Source organism: Xenopus laevis, chromosome 5S, assembly GCF_017654675.1.
Source record: "Xenopus laevis strain J_2021 chromosome 5S, Xenopus_laevis_v10.1, whole genome shotgun sequence".
Classification (NCBI taxonomy): domain Eukaryota; kingdom Metazoa; phylum Chordata; class Amphibia; order Anura; family Pipidae; genus Xenopus; species Xenopus laevis.
The window spans coordinates 132,614,764-132,633,645 of record NC_054380.1 but is presented as its reverse complement, the minus strand read 5'-3'; the positions used below and the strand labels follow the sequence as shown (position 1 = coordinate 132,633,645).

General features: G+C 41.5%; 1 protein-coding gene across 1 annotated transcript in view; it reads right to left on the bottom strand.

Annotated features, from left to right (window-relative positions):
* LOC108718261 (kelch-like protein 29) overlaps positions 1-18,882 on the bottom strand; it is a 610,001-nt gene that overhangs the window by 190,538 nt on the left and 400,581 nt on the right. The window contains exons 5-6 of the mRNA XM_041565068.1: positions 8,198-8,345; positions 579-1,121 (exon numbers count right to left, since the gene is read on the bottom strand). Of these exons, the coding sequence (XP_041421002.1) occupies positions 579-1,121; positions 8,198-8,345 (691 nt within the window). The remainder of the gene's footprint in view (positions 1-578; positions 1,122-8,197; positions 8,346-18,882) is intronic.

Here is an 18,882-nt window from a genome sequence, read left to right as displayed (position 1 = left end):
GCTTTACCATCACATCAAATCTCTGGCCTTTTTTTCACCGCTTGTTCTAGAAAAGGCAAGTTTTCCGAGCATGCATTATTTAAACAGTCAAGAGCTTTGGGACATGAACCTCACTATAGCGGAAAACAAAAATGGCACTTGCTTTTCAACAGAAAACAGATGCCTTTCAGCAGAATGGAAAGAAAGGGAAAATGACTGCTGCTATCTAAATCAGAGCTCTGGAATTCCATTTACTCTATTTGCTGGCAGCTTTTGTAGGTGTCATTCAAGAAGGGGAAGAACTCCGTTTTTTTTTTGTTTCTGTCTCAAGATTTTTTTTTTGAGTCATATTTTATTCATAAACCCTTCTGCGGGGCTCATAAGAGAAAGTTGGAGTCAAGCAGAAATAAATTAATGATAAAAGATCCACTTTCTGACCTTTCCCAGAGATAGAACATATATATTGATACACTATTAGAGCAGGTAGAACCAAGGCTGGAGTATTCCAATGGTCAATAGAGAAAGGTGAAGGGTTGTTTCTTCTCTGCAAACTTGTTATAGGTCATGGGAAATAAAGGAAGAAGTCTAGGATGGCTTACCTTTTGGGTACCAAGGGTCTGTGAATTCATACTTTCCCATGCCAATTGTCCGTAGCATCTGTACTCCATTGGGGTTATCAGGGTTGGAGTTTTGGCTGTGAGGAACCTGTGGGACTGTTTGCCCATTGGTATCTGGAACACTATTAGGCAAGGCCGCAGAAGGTTGAGCAGGAGGAGGCAAGAGGGGACATGTCATATGACCATTGCCTACTGCAGTGTGGCCTGGGAGAGGAACCTGGCCAACTCCAGTCAGAGATGGTACCGCCATTGGCTGGCTATGTCTGTAGAGGGTTTGGCTTTGGAGGTTGACCACCATATTACCCAACGGCTGTGCAGGCTGCTGGTGCTGCTGCAGCTGGTAATGAGCTGTCATTAGTGGAAGTTGTGGAGCCACATGAGGTGGGAGTGTGGGAGTGACCCCTATGATAGGAGCCTGGACATTGGCTGCTTGGCTGTAGATTGGTGGTTGAGTCATTCCATATGAATGGGCAATAAGAGATGCCTGTGTGCCAGCAGAGACTGTTGTCACCCACGGTGGGGTAGCTGAAACAAAACACAAAAAGAGTAATTAAATATCGTAGATCCTTCAACTGAAGCAACACATACTAAACAAGTGCAGTTGGAATAGACAACTAATCACCAACTAGTCAAAGCTAATACAAATTCCAGCAGCACTCCGGTATAGTGAAAAATAATTTATTTGTGCAAGTGAAGCTTCATGATAAAGGGCTGGTTATGCCCGAAACGTTGCTTTACTTGCACAAATAAATTATTTTTCACTATACCAGAGTGCTGCTGGAATTTGTATTGGAATTGGAATTGGACCTGGGCAGACAGAGTCACAGCCGGCACCCGACGCTACAAAAAGCAGTGAGATTGATTGTGTATCACTACTCTCTATGCTTGCAACTAGTCAAAGCTAATACTTGCTTAACTTGATAATCAAAGATGACACAACTAAAATGAGAGAAAAGACCTGCACCTCTGATGTGTTATCCTTCAATGACTCCATTATAAAGTGACATATTCAATCAAACTGATGGGTAAGTGGGAGAGATCAGAAATAGGTCGTTTATATCAGGTGCCCCCCATTTTTAGGTAGGTTCTGCCTTCACAGATTCTATTATAAGTGACACGTGTAAATAAAATGTCAACAAAGTTGGAGCTGTTAAGGGAGATGTTCAATGTATCTACTGTAGCTGCATTACCTTTAACTTATGCAGTTAAACCATTAGACCTATTCAAATAAAACTATGGGAAAATAGGAGGGGGAACATGTTAGTTACATGGGTTGCTCCTCAACTCTATTTTTTTTTCAATTGTATATTATTGCAACTTTATCGAGCAAGCTTTACTAATAACTATGGGGCCGATTCACTAACTTCGAGTGAAGGATTCGAAGTAAAAAAAACTTTTGAATTTGAAGTGTTTTTTGGGCTACTTCGACCATCGAATGGGCTACTTCGACTACGACTTTGAATCGTAGGATTCGAACTAAAAATCGTTCGACTATTCGATAGTGGAAGTACTGTCTCTTTAAGAAAAAACTTTGACCCCCTTGTTCGCCAACTAAAAGCTACCGAAGTCAATGTTAGAATGGAAGGTCCCCATAGGCTTTCCTAAATTTTTTTGGTCGAAGGATAATACTTCTATCGTTGGATTAAAATCCTTCGACTCGTTCGATTCGAAGGATTTAATCGTTCGATCGAAGGATTATTCCTTCGATCGTTCGATCACAGTTTTTGCTCTAAAATCCTTCGACTTCGATATTCGAAGTCAAAGGATTTTAATTCCCAGTCGAATATCGAGGGTTAATTAACCCTCGATGTTCGACCCTTGGTGAATCGGCCCCTATGTGTTATGACAATCACATTTTCAGAAAGACAACACACTCGTTGAGGGTGGAATGCATTGTAGTTGCTCTATTTCCAACTGAGTCTCCACATTACAAAATTGAAACCCATAAATAAGGTTAGATCACCGACTGTTGTAACACAACAAAAGGATTGGGTTTTTACCAGGAAACAGCAGCGGTAAAATTGATACCTACCCATTAGATAGCCGAGTAGCTTTCAAGAACAAGAAGTAATTGATATGGAGGGGTTGTATCCTAAACCTTCTCAGTTAGCCAACAAAGGTATAATTTTAACTTGTGCTGATCCCATGGCTAGCATGGAGCCATTTTCTGTTGGTTAAATGTTAGAAAACAGAGAACTGCTCTAAACACAACATTTCACATGAAAGCAAAAGGCACAAGTGTGTTTTGTAACAAAGTTGGAGTCGAGGCAGAACGAGGTTAGTGGGTCCTTCTTTGTAAAAGGAAATCCAAATCAGCAACATCCAACCTGTGACAACCTCTGATGTCCCCAAGGCAAAGTATATGTGAATTACGCTACCTTGGGCTGCAGTGATCCTTTACAATAGTGATGTGCGGGCTGGCCCGATACCCGCAGGACCCGCGGGTTTACCCGTTGGTCGGCAGATATGTGCCGACCTCGCACTCTTCTTTGCGGGTGGTGGGTTGAGCTCTTCTCCTGCTCTCCCCGCCGCCACTGTCAAATACCGGCTTCCAGGTTCATCTTTTATAGACTCTGCGCCTGCTCGCCCTGCCCTTTTTGTGACGTCATCGGCGGGTTGGCGCGGGTCCATAAAAGCAACCCGAAAGTCGGATGCAGGCGGGCGCGGGATAAGGGAGGGCGGGTTAGGGTCGGGTGCGGGTCAGGGAAATCCTGATCCGCACATCACTACTTTACAATGGTTGTTCCACTTCTGGGGTCATGAGCAATAAGTGGACAACCTCAAGGTCGGTTAGAGGAAAATTTGCTCTCCTAGATAAACCCAAAAACCCAGGTTAAGATTTGGGCTCATCTGTTGTCCTAGATATTTTTGGAACTTGAATGACTAATACACCATCCCTTCAACTAGGGAAACACACAGAAAGGGCTAAATATTCTTATCTTCGAGGGAACATTTTTCTTTGCTAGAATAGTGGAACACATGATATTGGTTTCGCTCTATGGCAGTTGCTTGCAAACTGTGGGGCTGATCCTCTGGAGCAGTGACAAGACGACAGTTAGGTTAGGGTGACATTTGGCTCAAATGCATATTTGCTCCAGTGTTGGACTGGGATGCTGGAGCCCACCAGAGAACCTTAGACCACAGGTCCATACGTCATACTATTTTCCCCTCATTCCCAGCGCCTGATTTACCGGACGGGTGCACCTTGGCCGCACTGTCATATTGCCCAGCCGTATGTCCAATCACCTGCTCGCACCATCCCGCACGGGCACACAAAAGCACCAGAGCACTGGGGAGCTGCATGTCTCAAGTGCTTCCCATAGAGAATGCCATCCCTAGAAATCTGTCGTCCTAGGCCCAGGCCTTTGTGGCCTTGCCACAAATCCAGGCCTGCTCATTCCCTAACTATATGTATTGTCCTAGTCTCTTCTCTTTATATACAGGTATGAGATCAGTTATCCAGAAACCAGTTGTCCAGAAATCTGTCCCGCAGACACTCCATTTTATCCAAATAATCCAAATGTTTAAAAATGATTTCCTTTTTCTCTGTAATAATAAAACTGTGTCTTGTACTTGATCCCAACTAAGATATAATTAATCCTTATTGGAGGCAAAACCAGTCTATTGGGTTTATTTAATGTTTATATGATTTTCTAGTAGACTTAAGGTTTGAAGATCCAAATTGGATGAGTATAAGGGCCCACTGATTCCTGGGCCCATCAGGAGTTTTCCTGGTATCCTAGTGGGCCAGTATGACACTAATTTATTTTTATAGATATGTCTACAATACCAGTTTGAAGGTCAAGATTAAAGTTGTACACCAAGGAGGTTATTTACTAAAATTCGAAATGTTCTCATTATTTTAGTGAAACAACTTCAACCAAACTTCCATCCACAATTTTACCTTATTAATCAATAAATAATTGGAAAAATTTGGTGTGGGAAAAGACTCTATAAACTCTCGATAAAATCGTGAAAAAATTTAAATCATATGCTTTTTTTTGGATTTGATGCTCGAAAACTCAACTTTTTGGATTAACTCCAGAAAACCAAGATTTTTTTGGATTATCATACGAAACCCATCGCAGATCATGATATCTTCCAATTTTGAAAGGAACATCCGCCATTGACTTTTACATGACCTCGGCAGGTTTGAGATTGAGTATCGTTTTATTCTGACTTTTAGCAGCCTCAGGTATATAAAATCTCGAAAAATTTTTGTTTTTTTTTCCATGAAAAAATGGTGTTTTCCCCTTTAAAACTCCGACCATGAAAAAATTTCACTTCAGTAAATAACACCCTTCTATTGCTGAATGCCTGATTCACCAATGTTTTCTCTATATCTGTAACCTGCTATGACATAAGGGGCCCCTGGCCAAAGATTGGATCTCTACTGAAAAAGTCTGTCAATCACTGATTTACAACAAAAAAAGTAGAGAAAACAGGAAGTGGTCAACATTGGCTTCCATTATCTGTCCTCCACCGTGTAGACCATGAAAATTCCGCCCCTTGGTACTACAGAAGTTGGACAGCACTGCCTAAGGCTTAGTCCACACCAGGTGATTCGGGGAGATTTAGCGCCTGGCAACTAATCACCTCTTCTTTGAGGCGACTAATCTCCCCGAACCGCTTCCTCTTCTCCTGCGCCAGCTGTAATGAGAGTCGCCTGCGTTATGACACACCCGGCGCTTCGTTTTCCGAACTTCGAGCAACTTCGGAAAACAAATTGCCGCGTGTGTCATAACGCAGGCGACTCTCATTAAGCCTAAAGGTAAATAAAATAACAGCTTCCCGTTAAGCACATTCCAGACATTCAAGACACCGCATAAACATTTTTTTTAAGAAGTCTTGATATCTCAAGTAAACATATACAGACCAAAGGACAGCACATAACAATCTCTGTTATCATGACAAACTCCCCTGGAGAGATAGAGAACCATGAACACAGACGCCTACTCATTTCACTTGTCAGTGACGCTACAATGGTGCTGTTGCCGAGAGTCACAGAAGCTCATAATGAAGTCTAGCATGATACGGGAATACAAGCAGCTGTTAACATAGACATTGAACATTTTCTGCTGCGAGAAGACCGCGCTGCCTCTTACTCTTTATTCTCTTTCCATCTGAGACATCAGCTTGGTGTGCCGTACAGAGCAGACTTAACACCCACTACAGACAGGTTTATAATTACACTTCCGGAGAGGACGACACAATGCGTAGCCAACATCTTGAATCGGGGGGGGGGGGGGGAAGTTTCAGGTTCTGTATTTCTCAGCCTAAAGGCACAGCTGGAAATATCACACGTGTGCTTTCAAAGTAAAGAAATCAGAAGGAGAGAGATATACCCCCCCCCCAAAAAAAAACATGGAGAAAAAAAAGCTACACGCTGGTGGTTCACCTTCAAGTTAACTTTTACTGTAGGGACAGATTTATATAGTAAATTTGAATTTGAATTGAATGTAAGTTTGAATGTGAGATTTAACACAACCATCATGAAAACATTCGCCACCTAAAACCTGCCGAGCCAATGGCAGAGGTCAGTTGAACCAATTGAATATGTTAATCGTCTTCCTGACATTTTCAGTGACTATTCGATCGAATATTAGACATTCAATTTTTTTCTTAAATAACCTCCCATTTGAGTTGTGGGTATATTTGAATTTTTTAGCAACAAGAAAATTCACATAAATTAGAAAATTAGATCATTAATAAATTTGACCATTAGTATGTTACAGAATGGCCAATTCTAAACAATTTCAATGGTTTTTTAGTTTTTTTAATATCTGCCTTCTTCTTTCCAGCTTTCAAATGGGGGTCACTGACCCCGCATAAAAACAAATGCTCTGTAAGTCTATTTACATTTCATTGAGTCATGTGACTGATTCATGGCTTTTGTGTACAGGTATGGGCCCATTATCCAGAATGCGCGGGATCTGGGGTTTTCTGTAATTTGGATCTTCATACCTTAAGTCTACTAGAAAATCATGTAAACATCAAATAAACCCAATAGGCTGGTTCTGCTTCTAATAAGGATTAATTATATCTTAGTTGGGATCAAGTACAAGCTACTGTTTTATTATTACAGAGAAATGGAAATCATTTTTAAAAATTTGGATTATTTGGATAAAATGGAGTTTATGGAAGACGGCCTTTCCGTTATGTGGAGCTTTCTGGATAACGGGTTTCCGGGTAATGAATCCCATACCTGTATAAGGGTATATATTACAGGATACTCATGGCTTTTGTGTGTTATAAGGGTATTATTGATAAGGGAAATTTTTTGTGTGAAATTTGTGAATATATAGGTATATATATATATATATATATATATATATATATGTACAGTATACAAAGGGTATATATTACAGGATATTCATGGCATTTGTCTATACTGAAAATTCTGTATCTATGTGCTGTTTAAGAGGTGAAAATACCAAGAAAACTTGTTTTCTTGATGATAGTTAAATGTGTTGCTCAAGCTGCTGCTAAAATGTCCCACACAGGGCAGCCATCAGGGGGGACAGGGGGGAGAGTTGTAGGGGGTCCAAGGGTTAGGGGGGCCCGGCCACGCCACACTTACTTGAGCTGGGCCCCCAATCTTTCTGATCTTTCTGAGGCATGGACGTTTAAGGGGCCCTGGCCGCCAATTTTCTTATAATGTAGGGGGGGGCCTGGTCACCAATGTTTTTTTCCTCATGTGGGGTCCTAGCCACCAATATTTTTTAATGGGGGGGCCCTGGCCACAAATGTTTTTTTATGGGGGGCCCTGACCACCTATATCTTTTTATTTTTTATTAACATGTGGGAACCCTAGCCACCAATATTTATTTTGTTTTTTCACTGTGTGGTGGGGAAGGCGGACCAGTAGGTGGGGCTTGCGGTGGGCGCAGTCCAGGGGGCCCAGGAAATTTTGTTGTATGGGGCTCTGCGATTTCTGATGGCGGTCCTGGACCCACATTTCCAGGTCTATGTACCTCTAAATATTCAAGTAAAGGTGACCATACAAGGGCAAATTAAAGCTGACGATATCGGTCCTTAAGAGCGATTCGGCAGCTTATCTGCCCATGTGTGGGGGCTCTCAACAGGTCCTCCCGATCGACATCAGGCCAAATATCGGCCAGATATCGATCAGTCAAGTTTGATTTTTTTCAAAGATCCAGGACCTCATTGGCTAGTTGATGTGGTCCTGCGCCCCGTCGGCGCCCATTTGTAGCATTGTAATCCGATCCCCAGGGTCAAACGTTTGGCTACCTTGCCAAATGAGCGGATCTTAGGCAGCCATACACTGGCCAGTCCTGCACAGTATCTGACCAATGGGCCAAATAGGTGGACACAGTACTGTTGGCTTTGGCCAACTTGATATAAGTCCAACCTGCAGGAAGTGAAGGAGCTCAAGCTGTCATGATGCATCAGCAGATGAACTTTTCAAACTTATCAAGTAGAGAGATATTATTTACCACTGTCCAGCCATCATATACATCCAAAATAATTGGTATGCATATGGCCTACTTCATAAAAGACTATCTACCTTGTGTCACCCAAGCTATAGCAGTTATTGAAAAAGAGCTCCCCAGCCAATGGTTCCCTGGCTCCCTGCTCACCTGGATTTTCGCCTTTCCTCATCTGTTTAGATGGCGGCTCTTCTGTATCCCATGGCGTAGACTGATTGATAGGAGTCCGTCCCCATCTTACGCTGGTTGCAAGAAGTTGACCTTGTGCCTGTTTCTCCGTCTTGGAAAGTACAGGAGTCTACCAAAAAATAAAAAGAGACAATGTTTCATTTTCACAAAACCAATTTCACATTATATGGTTGAACAATTAAGGTGGGCAATTGACATGATGTATAATGCTTCAACTGCAATATAAACTATAATATGGTTACATTCCTTCTTCCCTTTGCCTCATTTTACATCCTAAATCTCACCTCAACTGACCTTTCATGTGCACATTCTCCATGAATACCACTATAAATAACCTTCGGGCTTAGCCAAGGGGCTCTGTACAGCGACTTACGTCCTGGTGCCATGAAGTGCTTGAGCCCTACATTGTTATGAAATGCTTGGGGGTCATGGCAAGTTCCTGCTCCCAACTGCGGGTAATCCAAGATGGCAGCACCCATGGTTGCTGCGTGGTTTCGGGCACCGGCGCGTTGATGTCAGCCCGCAAACACATGACATCACAACGCCGGGTTTTGGCGCCAAATTTAAAAATTTAAAATAAAAGGATGCCTAGGATGCCGGTTCAATGCCTGACTATAGGATTTGTTTCCTGGGTGCTTTATAATTGGTGTGATATTGATTCCTGGACTTCTGACCCTGCCTGAACCTTGACCTTGCTACTAATCTGCCTGCCTTTTGATCTCTGCCTGGATATTGACTACGCTTTGTTCTTGAACCCTTGTCTGTACCATGAACTTTGACTTTTGCCTGGGGCATCTTCCTTGGTCCGGACTCCCCCCCCCCGCTGGGAGCCGATAGTCCCCCGTGACAGTTATCTTGTGTTAGGGAGCTGCTATCTGGTTACCTTCCCATTGTTCTGTTGTTAGGCTGCTGGGGGGAAAGGGAGGGGGTGATATCACTCCAACTTACAGTACAGCAGTAAAGAGTGACTGAAGTTTATCAGAGCACAAGTCACATGACTGGGGGCAGTTGGGAAACTGATAATATGTCTAACCCCATGTCAGATTTGAAAAGTAAATATAAAAAAAAAATCTGTTTGCGCTTTTGAGAAACGGATTACAGGGAAGAATTCTGCTGGAGCAGCACTATTAACTGATGTGTTTTGAAAAAAACATGTTTTCCCATGACAGTATCCCTTTAAGTCCCATGGTTGGTAAGCCTTGCAAAGCCCTCCTGTGCCAATGCTCCAGGCCCCTTAGGAAGTCCAGCCTCAAAGTTTGGGAGCCACTAGTCTAATACATGTTCAACAGTCATGCTTGTATTATGTGTTTTAAATGTGTACCAAAAGGCTTGCACTCTACGCTGGTGGCTGCTCCTGTCGTGATTACTTTCTGATTCCCTCAACAAATAAACGCCTAGAGATAATGACCTAACGGGGAAGCTACCAGCAATTGTGCTGCCTACTAGAGACTGACCTAGACTAGGACATGAGAAAATATTCTGATTTTGATGATCTTAATCATTACTGCCATAAAACAACCTTCCTGCCAAAGATCAAGTATATGTTTCTCAATCAATAAAACATTCTTTGGAAACTTTACACATTTAACCGATATAAAAGATTTAAATAAAATGGCCTTTGCTAAGAATTGCCGAAAACGAGGATTAGTCAACGTATGCTGAAAAAAACCTCATAATGCACATTGAATGCAGGAATATATCAGTAGGCAGCGAGCTGTTTTATTCATTACCCACCAAGAATACAGGCTTAGAACTGGCACCACAATATTTTGCAGAAAAGTCAAGTATGGAATCCGTTATCCAGAAAGCTCTGAATTACGGAAAGGCCGCCCCCCATAGACTTTTATCCAAATAATCCAAATTTTAAAAAATGATTTTCCTTTTTCTGTGTAATAATAAAACAGGATCTTGTACTTGATCCCAACTAAGATATAATTAATCCTTATTGGAAACAAAACCAGCCTATTGGGTTTATTTCATGTTTACATGATTTTCTAGTAGACTTAAGGTATGGAGATCCAAATTACAGAAAGATCCCTTATCCGGAAAACCCCAGGTCCAGAGCATTCTAGATAACAGGTTCCGTACGGTTTCAATAAAAAAGGGATTTATTAAAGGGATATATTTTTGAGGTGGAGAGAATACAGAATCTCGTGTGGCAGTGAAGCTAAAATATTCCCTGTTTGAATAATCTTTTATAAAGGCAATTTCACGCCTCTCTGTTCCAGAGAAACACTGTGGGGCAGATTTACTAAGCTTGAGTGAATAATTCGAATAAAAAAATGTCGAAGTATTTTTTTGGGTACTTCGACCATCGAATTGGTCAAATTTGATCGAATCAAATGATTCGAACAATTCGAAGTAAAAAACGTTTGACCATCCGATAATCGAAGTACTGTCTCTTTAAAAAAAACTTCGCCTTCATACTTCGCCACTTTAAACCTACTGAAGTCCAATGTTAGCCTATGGGGACCTTCCCCAGCACTTTTCTAAGTTTTTTTTTTGATCGAATATAAATCCTTAGATCGATTTCTTAAAATCGTTCCATTCAAAGTATTTTATCGTTCGATCGAGCGATTTTTATTCGATCATTCCATCGAACACTTTGCGCTAAAATCCTTCGAATTCGATATTCGAATTCAAAGGATTTTACTTCCAGGGTGGAATTTGAGGGTTTTTTAAGCCTCGAAATTCAACCCTTGATAAATCTGCCCCTGTATGTAGAGCAGGTTAATAGAGATGGGAAAATTTGTCCCGTTTAGCTTTTTATTCAGCAGTTCTTCAGTTTACAATACAAATTACCCCCAAAAGCCATGTTTATTAATCTTCAGTTAAAGGGGTGGTTCACCTTCAAGTTAACTTTTAGTATATTATAGAATGGCCAGTTCTAGGCAACTTTTCAATTTGACTTCATTTTTAATTTTTTATAGTTTTTTAATTATTTGCCTATTTTTTCTGACTATTTTCAGCTTTCAAACGGGGGTCACTGACCCCATCTAAAAACAAAAGCCCTGTAAGGCTACAAATGTATTGTTATCGCTACTTTTTATTACTCGTCTTTCTATTCAGGCCTCTCCTATTCATATTCCAGTCTCTTATTCAAATCAGTGCATGGTTGCTAGGGTAATTTGAACCCTAGCAACCAGATGCCTGAAACTGCAAACTGGAGAGCTGCTGAATAAAAAGCTAAATAACTCAAAAACCTCAAATAATAAAAAATGAAACTCAATAGCAACTTGTCTCAGAATATTCCTCTCTACATCATACTATGGGGCAGATTTATATATGATCGTATATCGACTGCCGAATATAAATCCTTCGACTTGAATATCGAAGTCGAAATATTTACCGCAAATAAATAATAATCCATCGATTGAACAATTTTTCTTCGACCAAAAAATTGTTAGAAAGCATATGGGGACCTTCCCCATAGGCTTACATTACACCTCGGTAAGTTTTAGTTGGCGAAGTAGGGGGTCGAAGTTTTTTTTAAAGAGACAGTACTTTGACTATCGAATGGTTGAATATTCAAACGATTTTTAGTTCGAATTGTTCGATTCAAAGTCGTAGTCGAAGGTCGAAGTAGCCAATTCGATGGTCGAAGTAGCCAAAAAAACCATTTGAGATTCAAAGTTTTTTTTATCCTATTCCTTCACTAGAGCAACGTAAATGTGCCCCTAACAGTTCATTTAAAGCTGAACAACCCCTTTAATATAGATATTGGTATATACAGGTATGGGACCTCTTATTCAGAATGGTCGGGACCTGGGATTTTCCAGATAATGCATATTTCCATTATAATACCTACTAGAAAATCATGTAAACATTAAATAAACCCAATAAGTTGTTTTTAAATAGGGATACATTTTATCTTAGTTTGGGTCAAGTACAAACGACTGTTTTATTATTACAGAGATAAAGGAAATCATTTTGAAAAATGTGGATTATTTGATTATAATGGAGTCTATGGGAGACGACCTTTCCTTATTTTGGAGCTTTCTGGATAACAGATTTCTGGATAACAAATCTACTACCTGAATATATTTCTGCCTCTACAGGAACAACAATAATAATAAATGCAGGATTGTGTTTATCTGTTGTATGTTTTGGAAATATTTGGCAATTGTGCTACTCACTGGGGAAATAATTAGTATGGAGAGAATCACATGGCAGAGAATAAGAGGAAATTCAAATAAGTCTGTTATGGGGCAGGAGTCTCCCCGGCAGTTTTGTGCAGATTCAAACTAACAGTGAAGATTGGAATGAAGCGAAATCCAGTTAAAGATATCTTTATTCACACTCCTTAGTGATGTCACTCATAATGTGCGGTTGGTTTATCTCGCTTGCCACAACTCTTAAATATTGTGTATTTGAAGAAATAATAGCCTAATACTTCAGAAGGTTGTTAGAAGAGATTTCTCCAACTCAGCCTGCAGCCTTGTGCCTTTATATGGTCACAGAACAACCCCTCAGTGACTTCTAATATCCTTATCATTTACAGTAGGGGGTACATTATCCCTTATAATACATGAGTGATACTCAGAGTTCCCTGTATAACTCAGCCTGCAGCCTTGTGTCTTTATATGGTCACAGAACAACCCCTCAGTGACTTCTAATATCCTTATCATTTACAGTAGGGGGTACATTATCCCTTATAATACATAAGTGATACTCAGAGTTCCCTGTATAACTCAGCCTGCAGCCTTGTGTCTTTATATGGTCACAGAACCCCTCAGTGACTTCTAATATCCTTATCATTTACAGTAGGGGGTACATTATCCCTTATAATACATGAGTGATACTCAGAGTTCCCTTTATAACTCAGCCTGCAGCCTTGTGCCTTTATATGGTCACAGAACAACCCCTCAGTGACTTCTAATATCCTTATCATTTACAGTAGGGGGTACATTATCCCTTATAATACATGAGTGATACTCTGAGTTCCCGGTATAACTCAGCCTGCAGGCTTGTGCTAGACACATTGTCAGTTTCCCAGCTGCCCCCAGTCATGTGACTTGTGCCTGCACTTTAGGATGGAACTACTTTCTGACAGGCTGTTATTTCTCCTACTTAATGAGTCTCAGTGGGATTTGGCTTTTCCTATTGAGTGCTGTTCTTAGATCTTCCAAGCAGCTGTTATCTTGTGTTAGGGAGCTGTTATTTGGTTACCTTCCCATTGTTCTGGTGTTAGGCTGCTGGGGGGAAGGGAGGGGGGTGATATCACTCCAACTTGCAGTACAGCAGTAAAGAGTGATTGAAGTTTATCAAAGTACAAGTCACGTGACTGGGGGCATCTGGGAATAGGACAATATGTGTAGCTCCAAAATTGAATATAAAAAAATCTGTTTGCTCTTTTGAGAAATGGATTTCAGTGCAGAATTCTGCTGGAGCAGCACTATTAACTGATGCGTTTTCAGGTTTTCCCATGGCAGTATCCCTTTAAAGGACCCTTGTACTTCAGCATATAGAAAGGCAATGCACAGTGTAGATAGATTATAGATTAAATACCTGTTAATATTAAATTCATTTATTTGTATGATTCTAGAATGAAACAGCCTTTTCCATAAATTTCAATTTGTACACTGAAATCTCATGATCAATTAGCCTTCCCTCTATTCTTTTAATAGCAATGAGCCAACTGTATGGCTTATTTATTAGCGCATAGGGAGAGAAGTTTCTATACAGGCAGAGAAGGGCCTTTTTCATTCGCTAAATATTAACATTGTTCTTCACCTATAAATAACTTTATTCTCCAAGTGAAAAGGTTAATGGCTAAATTTACATGGCGAACGTCCCATTTAGAGCTCATAAAGGAGAGGGCTGCTGAAGAGAGCTCTTATACAGAACAATTAGAAGACTGTTGAGTGCCTAAGTGAATTTGCGGCGTGCCATGAGATGGATGCAAGATGGGAACGCTTCAGCAATTCTCCGCACATTATCCTTCTCCCTTCATCTCCGACACTTGATTGAAATTTCACTTTAAAGGGAAGAAAACCAGTAGGGTGGGAAATATTAGGGTATAAATGAGCTTGTCTCTTGATAAAGAGAAATTTACTTTGCATGCGGGGTCTCTAGTCAATCTGCCTCGCTGTAGGGAAACTACCGTATGGATTATGACTATGAAGACTTACTCAGCAAGTCCAGTTGTTTTTTGTATTACTTTGATATACTGTACAGATTGGATTCTGCACGGATTTTTGGCGCAGAGAAGTCCATGAACTATTTAGGTTCAATTAATAAATAATGATCTTCTGACTTCTACAGAGACATTCTCTCCAGCAGAACTCTTTAGAACTTTACTGTAGCCCAGGCAGCCATATTTCTTAAAGGGATACCGTCATGGGAAAAAAAAAAATGTTTTCAAAACTCATCAGTTAACAGTGTTACTCCAGCAGAATTCTGCGCTGAAATCCATTTCTCAAAAGAGCAAACAGATTTTTTTATATTCAATTTTGAAATCTGACATGGGGCTAGATATTTTGTCAATTTCCCAGCTGCCCCTGGTCATGTGACCTGTGCCTGCACTTGAGGAGAGAAATGCTTTCTGGCAGGCTGCTGTTTTTCCTTCTCAATGTAACTGAATGTGTCTCAGTGGGACATGGGTTTTTACTATTGAGTGCTGTTCTTAGATCTACCAGGCAGCTGTTATCTTGTGTTAGGGAGCTGTTACCTAGTTACCTTCCCATTGTTCTTTTGTTTGGCTGCTGGAGGGAAAGGGAGGGGGGTGATATCACTCCAACTTGCAGTACAGCAGTAAAGAGTGATTGAAGTTTATCAGAGCACAAGTCACATGACTTGGGGCAGCTGGGAAATTGACAATATGTCTAGTCTATGTCAGATTTCAAATTTGAATATTAAAAAATCTGTTTGCTCTTTTGAGAAATTGATTTCAGTGCAGAATTCTGCTGGAGCAGCACTATTAACTGATTCATTTTGAAAAAAAATTTTTTTCCCATGACAGTATCCCTTTAACTTTCCCCCCCCGACCATGTTCTCAGTTTTATCCTCACACTAGGGTTGTCACCTGCCTAGGTTTAAACCTGATTTTTACATGGGCTGTCCTGTTAAAACCTGCATTTCTAGGTTTTAGAGTTCTGACCCCTGAAAATCCATAAATCCCCTGCCTTGAGGTGGGCAACATCCAGCTTGGAGTTGTTAGGGCCCCTTAAAGCATTTGCAGTTATGGCTGGGGCATTCAGAAATGAGCCCTATAAAATCCCTCCTTGAAGATTCGCCAATGTAGACCTTAAAGGATAAGTAAGCTTTTTATTTGAAAATCCCCTAAATTTACAGCCCCCGGAACCTTTCTCCCTCCATTTAGTTTTATTTTGTTTCTCTGATATGAGTCGCTGAACTGCAGCTCCATTAGCTACAGTACTTCCTTGTCTAGCTTGAAGCTTTGCCCCATGAGCTCTCCTTCTTTCTCCTGCTGGGCATGCTCACTGCCTCTGCTCCAACAGAAACCCATCAGGCATGAGCAGTAGGCACCTCTTTCAGGTCTTCCTAGCTGTGCAAGGGACAGTGTTGGCACCCTTTAGTTAAAAAAAAATATGTTTACCAGCCTGGATTTGCTGGGTTGGCAGTTGAAATAAGTAGGTGGGCCAATGACATAAATGGGCAAATCGATGATGAAGAGGTGAGTCTAATTCTGGACCATCCTGGTAGACAAGGTGCAAAGTGGAGCTAGATTAAAGGTGGACCAGGGACAGAACAAAAAGGCGTTACAAATTTATCGAGTACATACAGGTCCATAACGGTTTGAGTAATCAGGTGTCACCAGTCCAGTTAGGCCTCCTGAGACAAAAGAACCTTGCTGCCCCACTGCCTAGATGCCCCAAACCCCACCACAAGCACTGTGGGTGACCCAGGGCCTGCCATAAGTATCAAAAGAAAGCAATATATAGAAATAACAAGACTCCCTGTGCAAATCAACCCATGTTCCTGATATGAGAAGGCAAAGGCTCCTTGATTACTTCAACTGATGCCAAATTCTGCATTATTTCCAGAGAGTGAGGTGCAATAAAAGAATGGCACAGCTGGAAGCAGGCTGCAAATACATATGACTTTAGATGAAAAAACGTATTACATTTATTGACTTTCGCTGAGACTTCTGCTTTTACTACACCTGGTGACGAGAACGGGGAACATAGAGAGAAGACTTTAGACTTATTAACAAACCAACAGGTCGATGGCAGATTGTCGATACTTCTCTACCTTTTTCTCTCTCTTTGACATGGGGGCCCTCGGCGGTAAACTCTGAATTGCAGCAATAACAAAGGGGATTATTGAAACATCACCGGGCTGAGCCACTCCAACTATAAGTTGCCTGTAGAACGTTCCTTCCATGCCGTTTTGCACTGCGTCTCACGGGGGGATGAGATTTGATTGATAGGCCGAAAAGATAATTACACAAATAAATATATAATGACCCTTGAGTCAAGACGATTGCTGCCCAAGGAACAGTAACACCATCAAATATATCCACTTAATTCCATTTAGTTCTTCAGACTGTGGTGCTGAAATATTTACTGGAATGCTGAAATATCAGCGCGGATAAACAGGGCTGGATGTGGACATGGGCTTTGGGTAATCCAGATCTTGACTATTTAAAGGGAAATGATTCCATTCAGTGGCTTCTCTGCTACATGTCCAGCTCTCCTGGGGCAGGGACACAATCTCTATACAAGTAGCATCTCATAACGAAAATGATCCCATTAGCTGTTACGTGTTACATAGGGATTATCATGTTATTGGCAACTTTCATATTGGCTGTTTGTCTGCATTAGGAGGACATGAAAAATGAATGGAACAGGTCTCTGCAGAGGGTGCGCTGCTCCTGGCTCCTGCTGCTCTTCCATCCAGGAGTCTCTAAAGCCGGCTTTCACTCCAATTTATATATATTCCGATCATGCGCTCTCATACCATACACCTATGGAACTAGAAACACGGTGCCTAAATTATCTACTGTCAAAAATATCTTCTCTTTTCAACTCTAGCTGTAAGACATTGAGTCTTTATATCACAGGGGAGGCCTCATTTTCGGTGTTTATATTTCAACCCTTATTTTCCAGAAATCCCCTAGAGCTATCAAGGGCGTCTGCTCTGGGCCCTGGACACAGGGAGGCCCTGCAAGGTAGACGTAAATAAAAATAGCATTTTTACCAAAAGCTGCAGCCTTGGATCATAAATAACCAGCGTATGCCTCTTCCCTTGCCTTTATCCCAGGGATATAGAATTTATGGGCCCGGCTGCTCTGATGCAGATTATTAAAGCACAAAGTATCCCCCCAATGGATATTTAAATCTTAAATTGTTCCACCAAACGCACAGCTTTTTCCCTTCTCCAAATCCCTGACATTCTGAAGGAAATTGGATTGTTTTTGCTTCTTTGTATTCGTTGCTATGTGAAAGGATTCTAAATGCTTCTGTGTATACATTTGGGAGGTCCAGCAGTTGCATTTAAAGGACAAGTAACTCCATTGTGCCTCACAGATTAGGAATGGGCTGGAGATGAGGGATAGTGTGTGTGTTGCAAGACAAAGGGGTTTCAGTGTCGCATAATGTGTGTAACAGGACAAGTTGGTGTTGGGAAGCAGCTGTAATTGTGGGATAATCACAGCAGAGGAAAAACTCCGTAGCTTGGAGAGGCATCAGTTGGGCACCACCAATCACATAGACATCCATTGACACTGTAGCCACAGTCTAGATCATTTAATTCTAGATCTGGCATATGTTTGACCCTCTTGCCATGCTCTAGATCAGTGATCCCCAACCAGTGGCTCGCAAGCAACATGTTCCTCACCAACTCCTTGGATGTTGCTCCCAGTGGTTTCATAGCTGTTGTTGATTTAACAATTCCTGGTTTGGAGGCTAGTTTTGATTGCATAAAAAAATGAGTGTAAGAATACCTGGTGGTCTAGTGGGCCGGCGGGGACGCTCGCCATGTCTGTTCTCTTCTGCGTCAAAATGCAAATGATGCCCACGCCGCTTCTGGGTTTTGATGCGCATCCGAATCTGACGTCATTATAAATACTGTATATAAAGGGGCCTCGTTCAAATACTCACTGACCAACATAGGTCTATTTCCAAGTTTAGTTCCTGGGTGCTGTTTCTAGTGTTTCTAATCTGTTCTCGACCCTGCCTGTTCCTGACCTTGTCTAGTTTGCTGCCTGTTCTGACCGTTGCCCATTTATTGACTACTCTCTTGGATCCCGTCTCTGTACTGCGATATTGGTGTTTCTGACCAGGCCTGTGACCTCGGTTATCCTCTTGTTGACTGCGATAACTTCTTGGTATTGACACGGCTTGTTTTATGACCATGTTCCTTGTTCCCAGTTCTCTCTGAAAACGTTTGGTTCCCTTGCCTGCCAGAACTCTCTCCCTGGTCCTCTCACTTTAAGACCTGGCGGCATCTGAGTGGAGGGCTCCTCCCGAAGCGAAAGGCGTTTGTCATAGGTTGAAGTGTGAGCTGAGGCTGGGACCTTCGGGTTTGTTCTGGGTTTGGGACACCATTCGTAACAACGGGTGTACTGCCAAACAGAGCCTCTTGTAGGCTGCCAGTCCACATAGGGGCTACGAAGTAGCCAATTACAGCCCGTATTTTGCACCACGCAGGAACAATTACTTGTGTTGCTTCACAACTCTTTT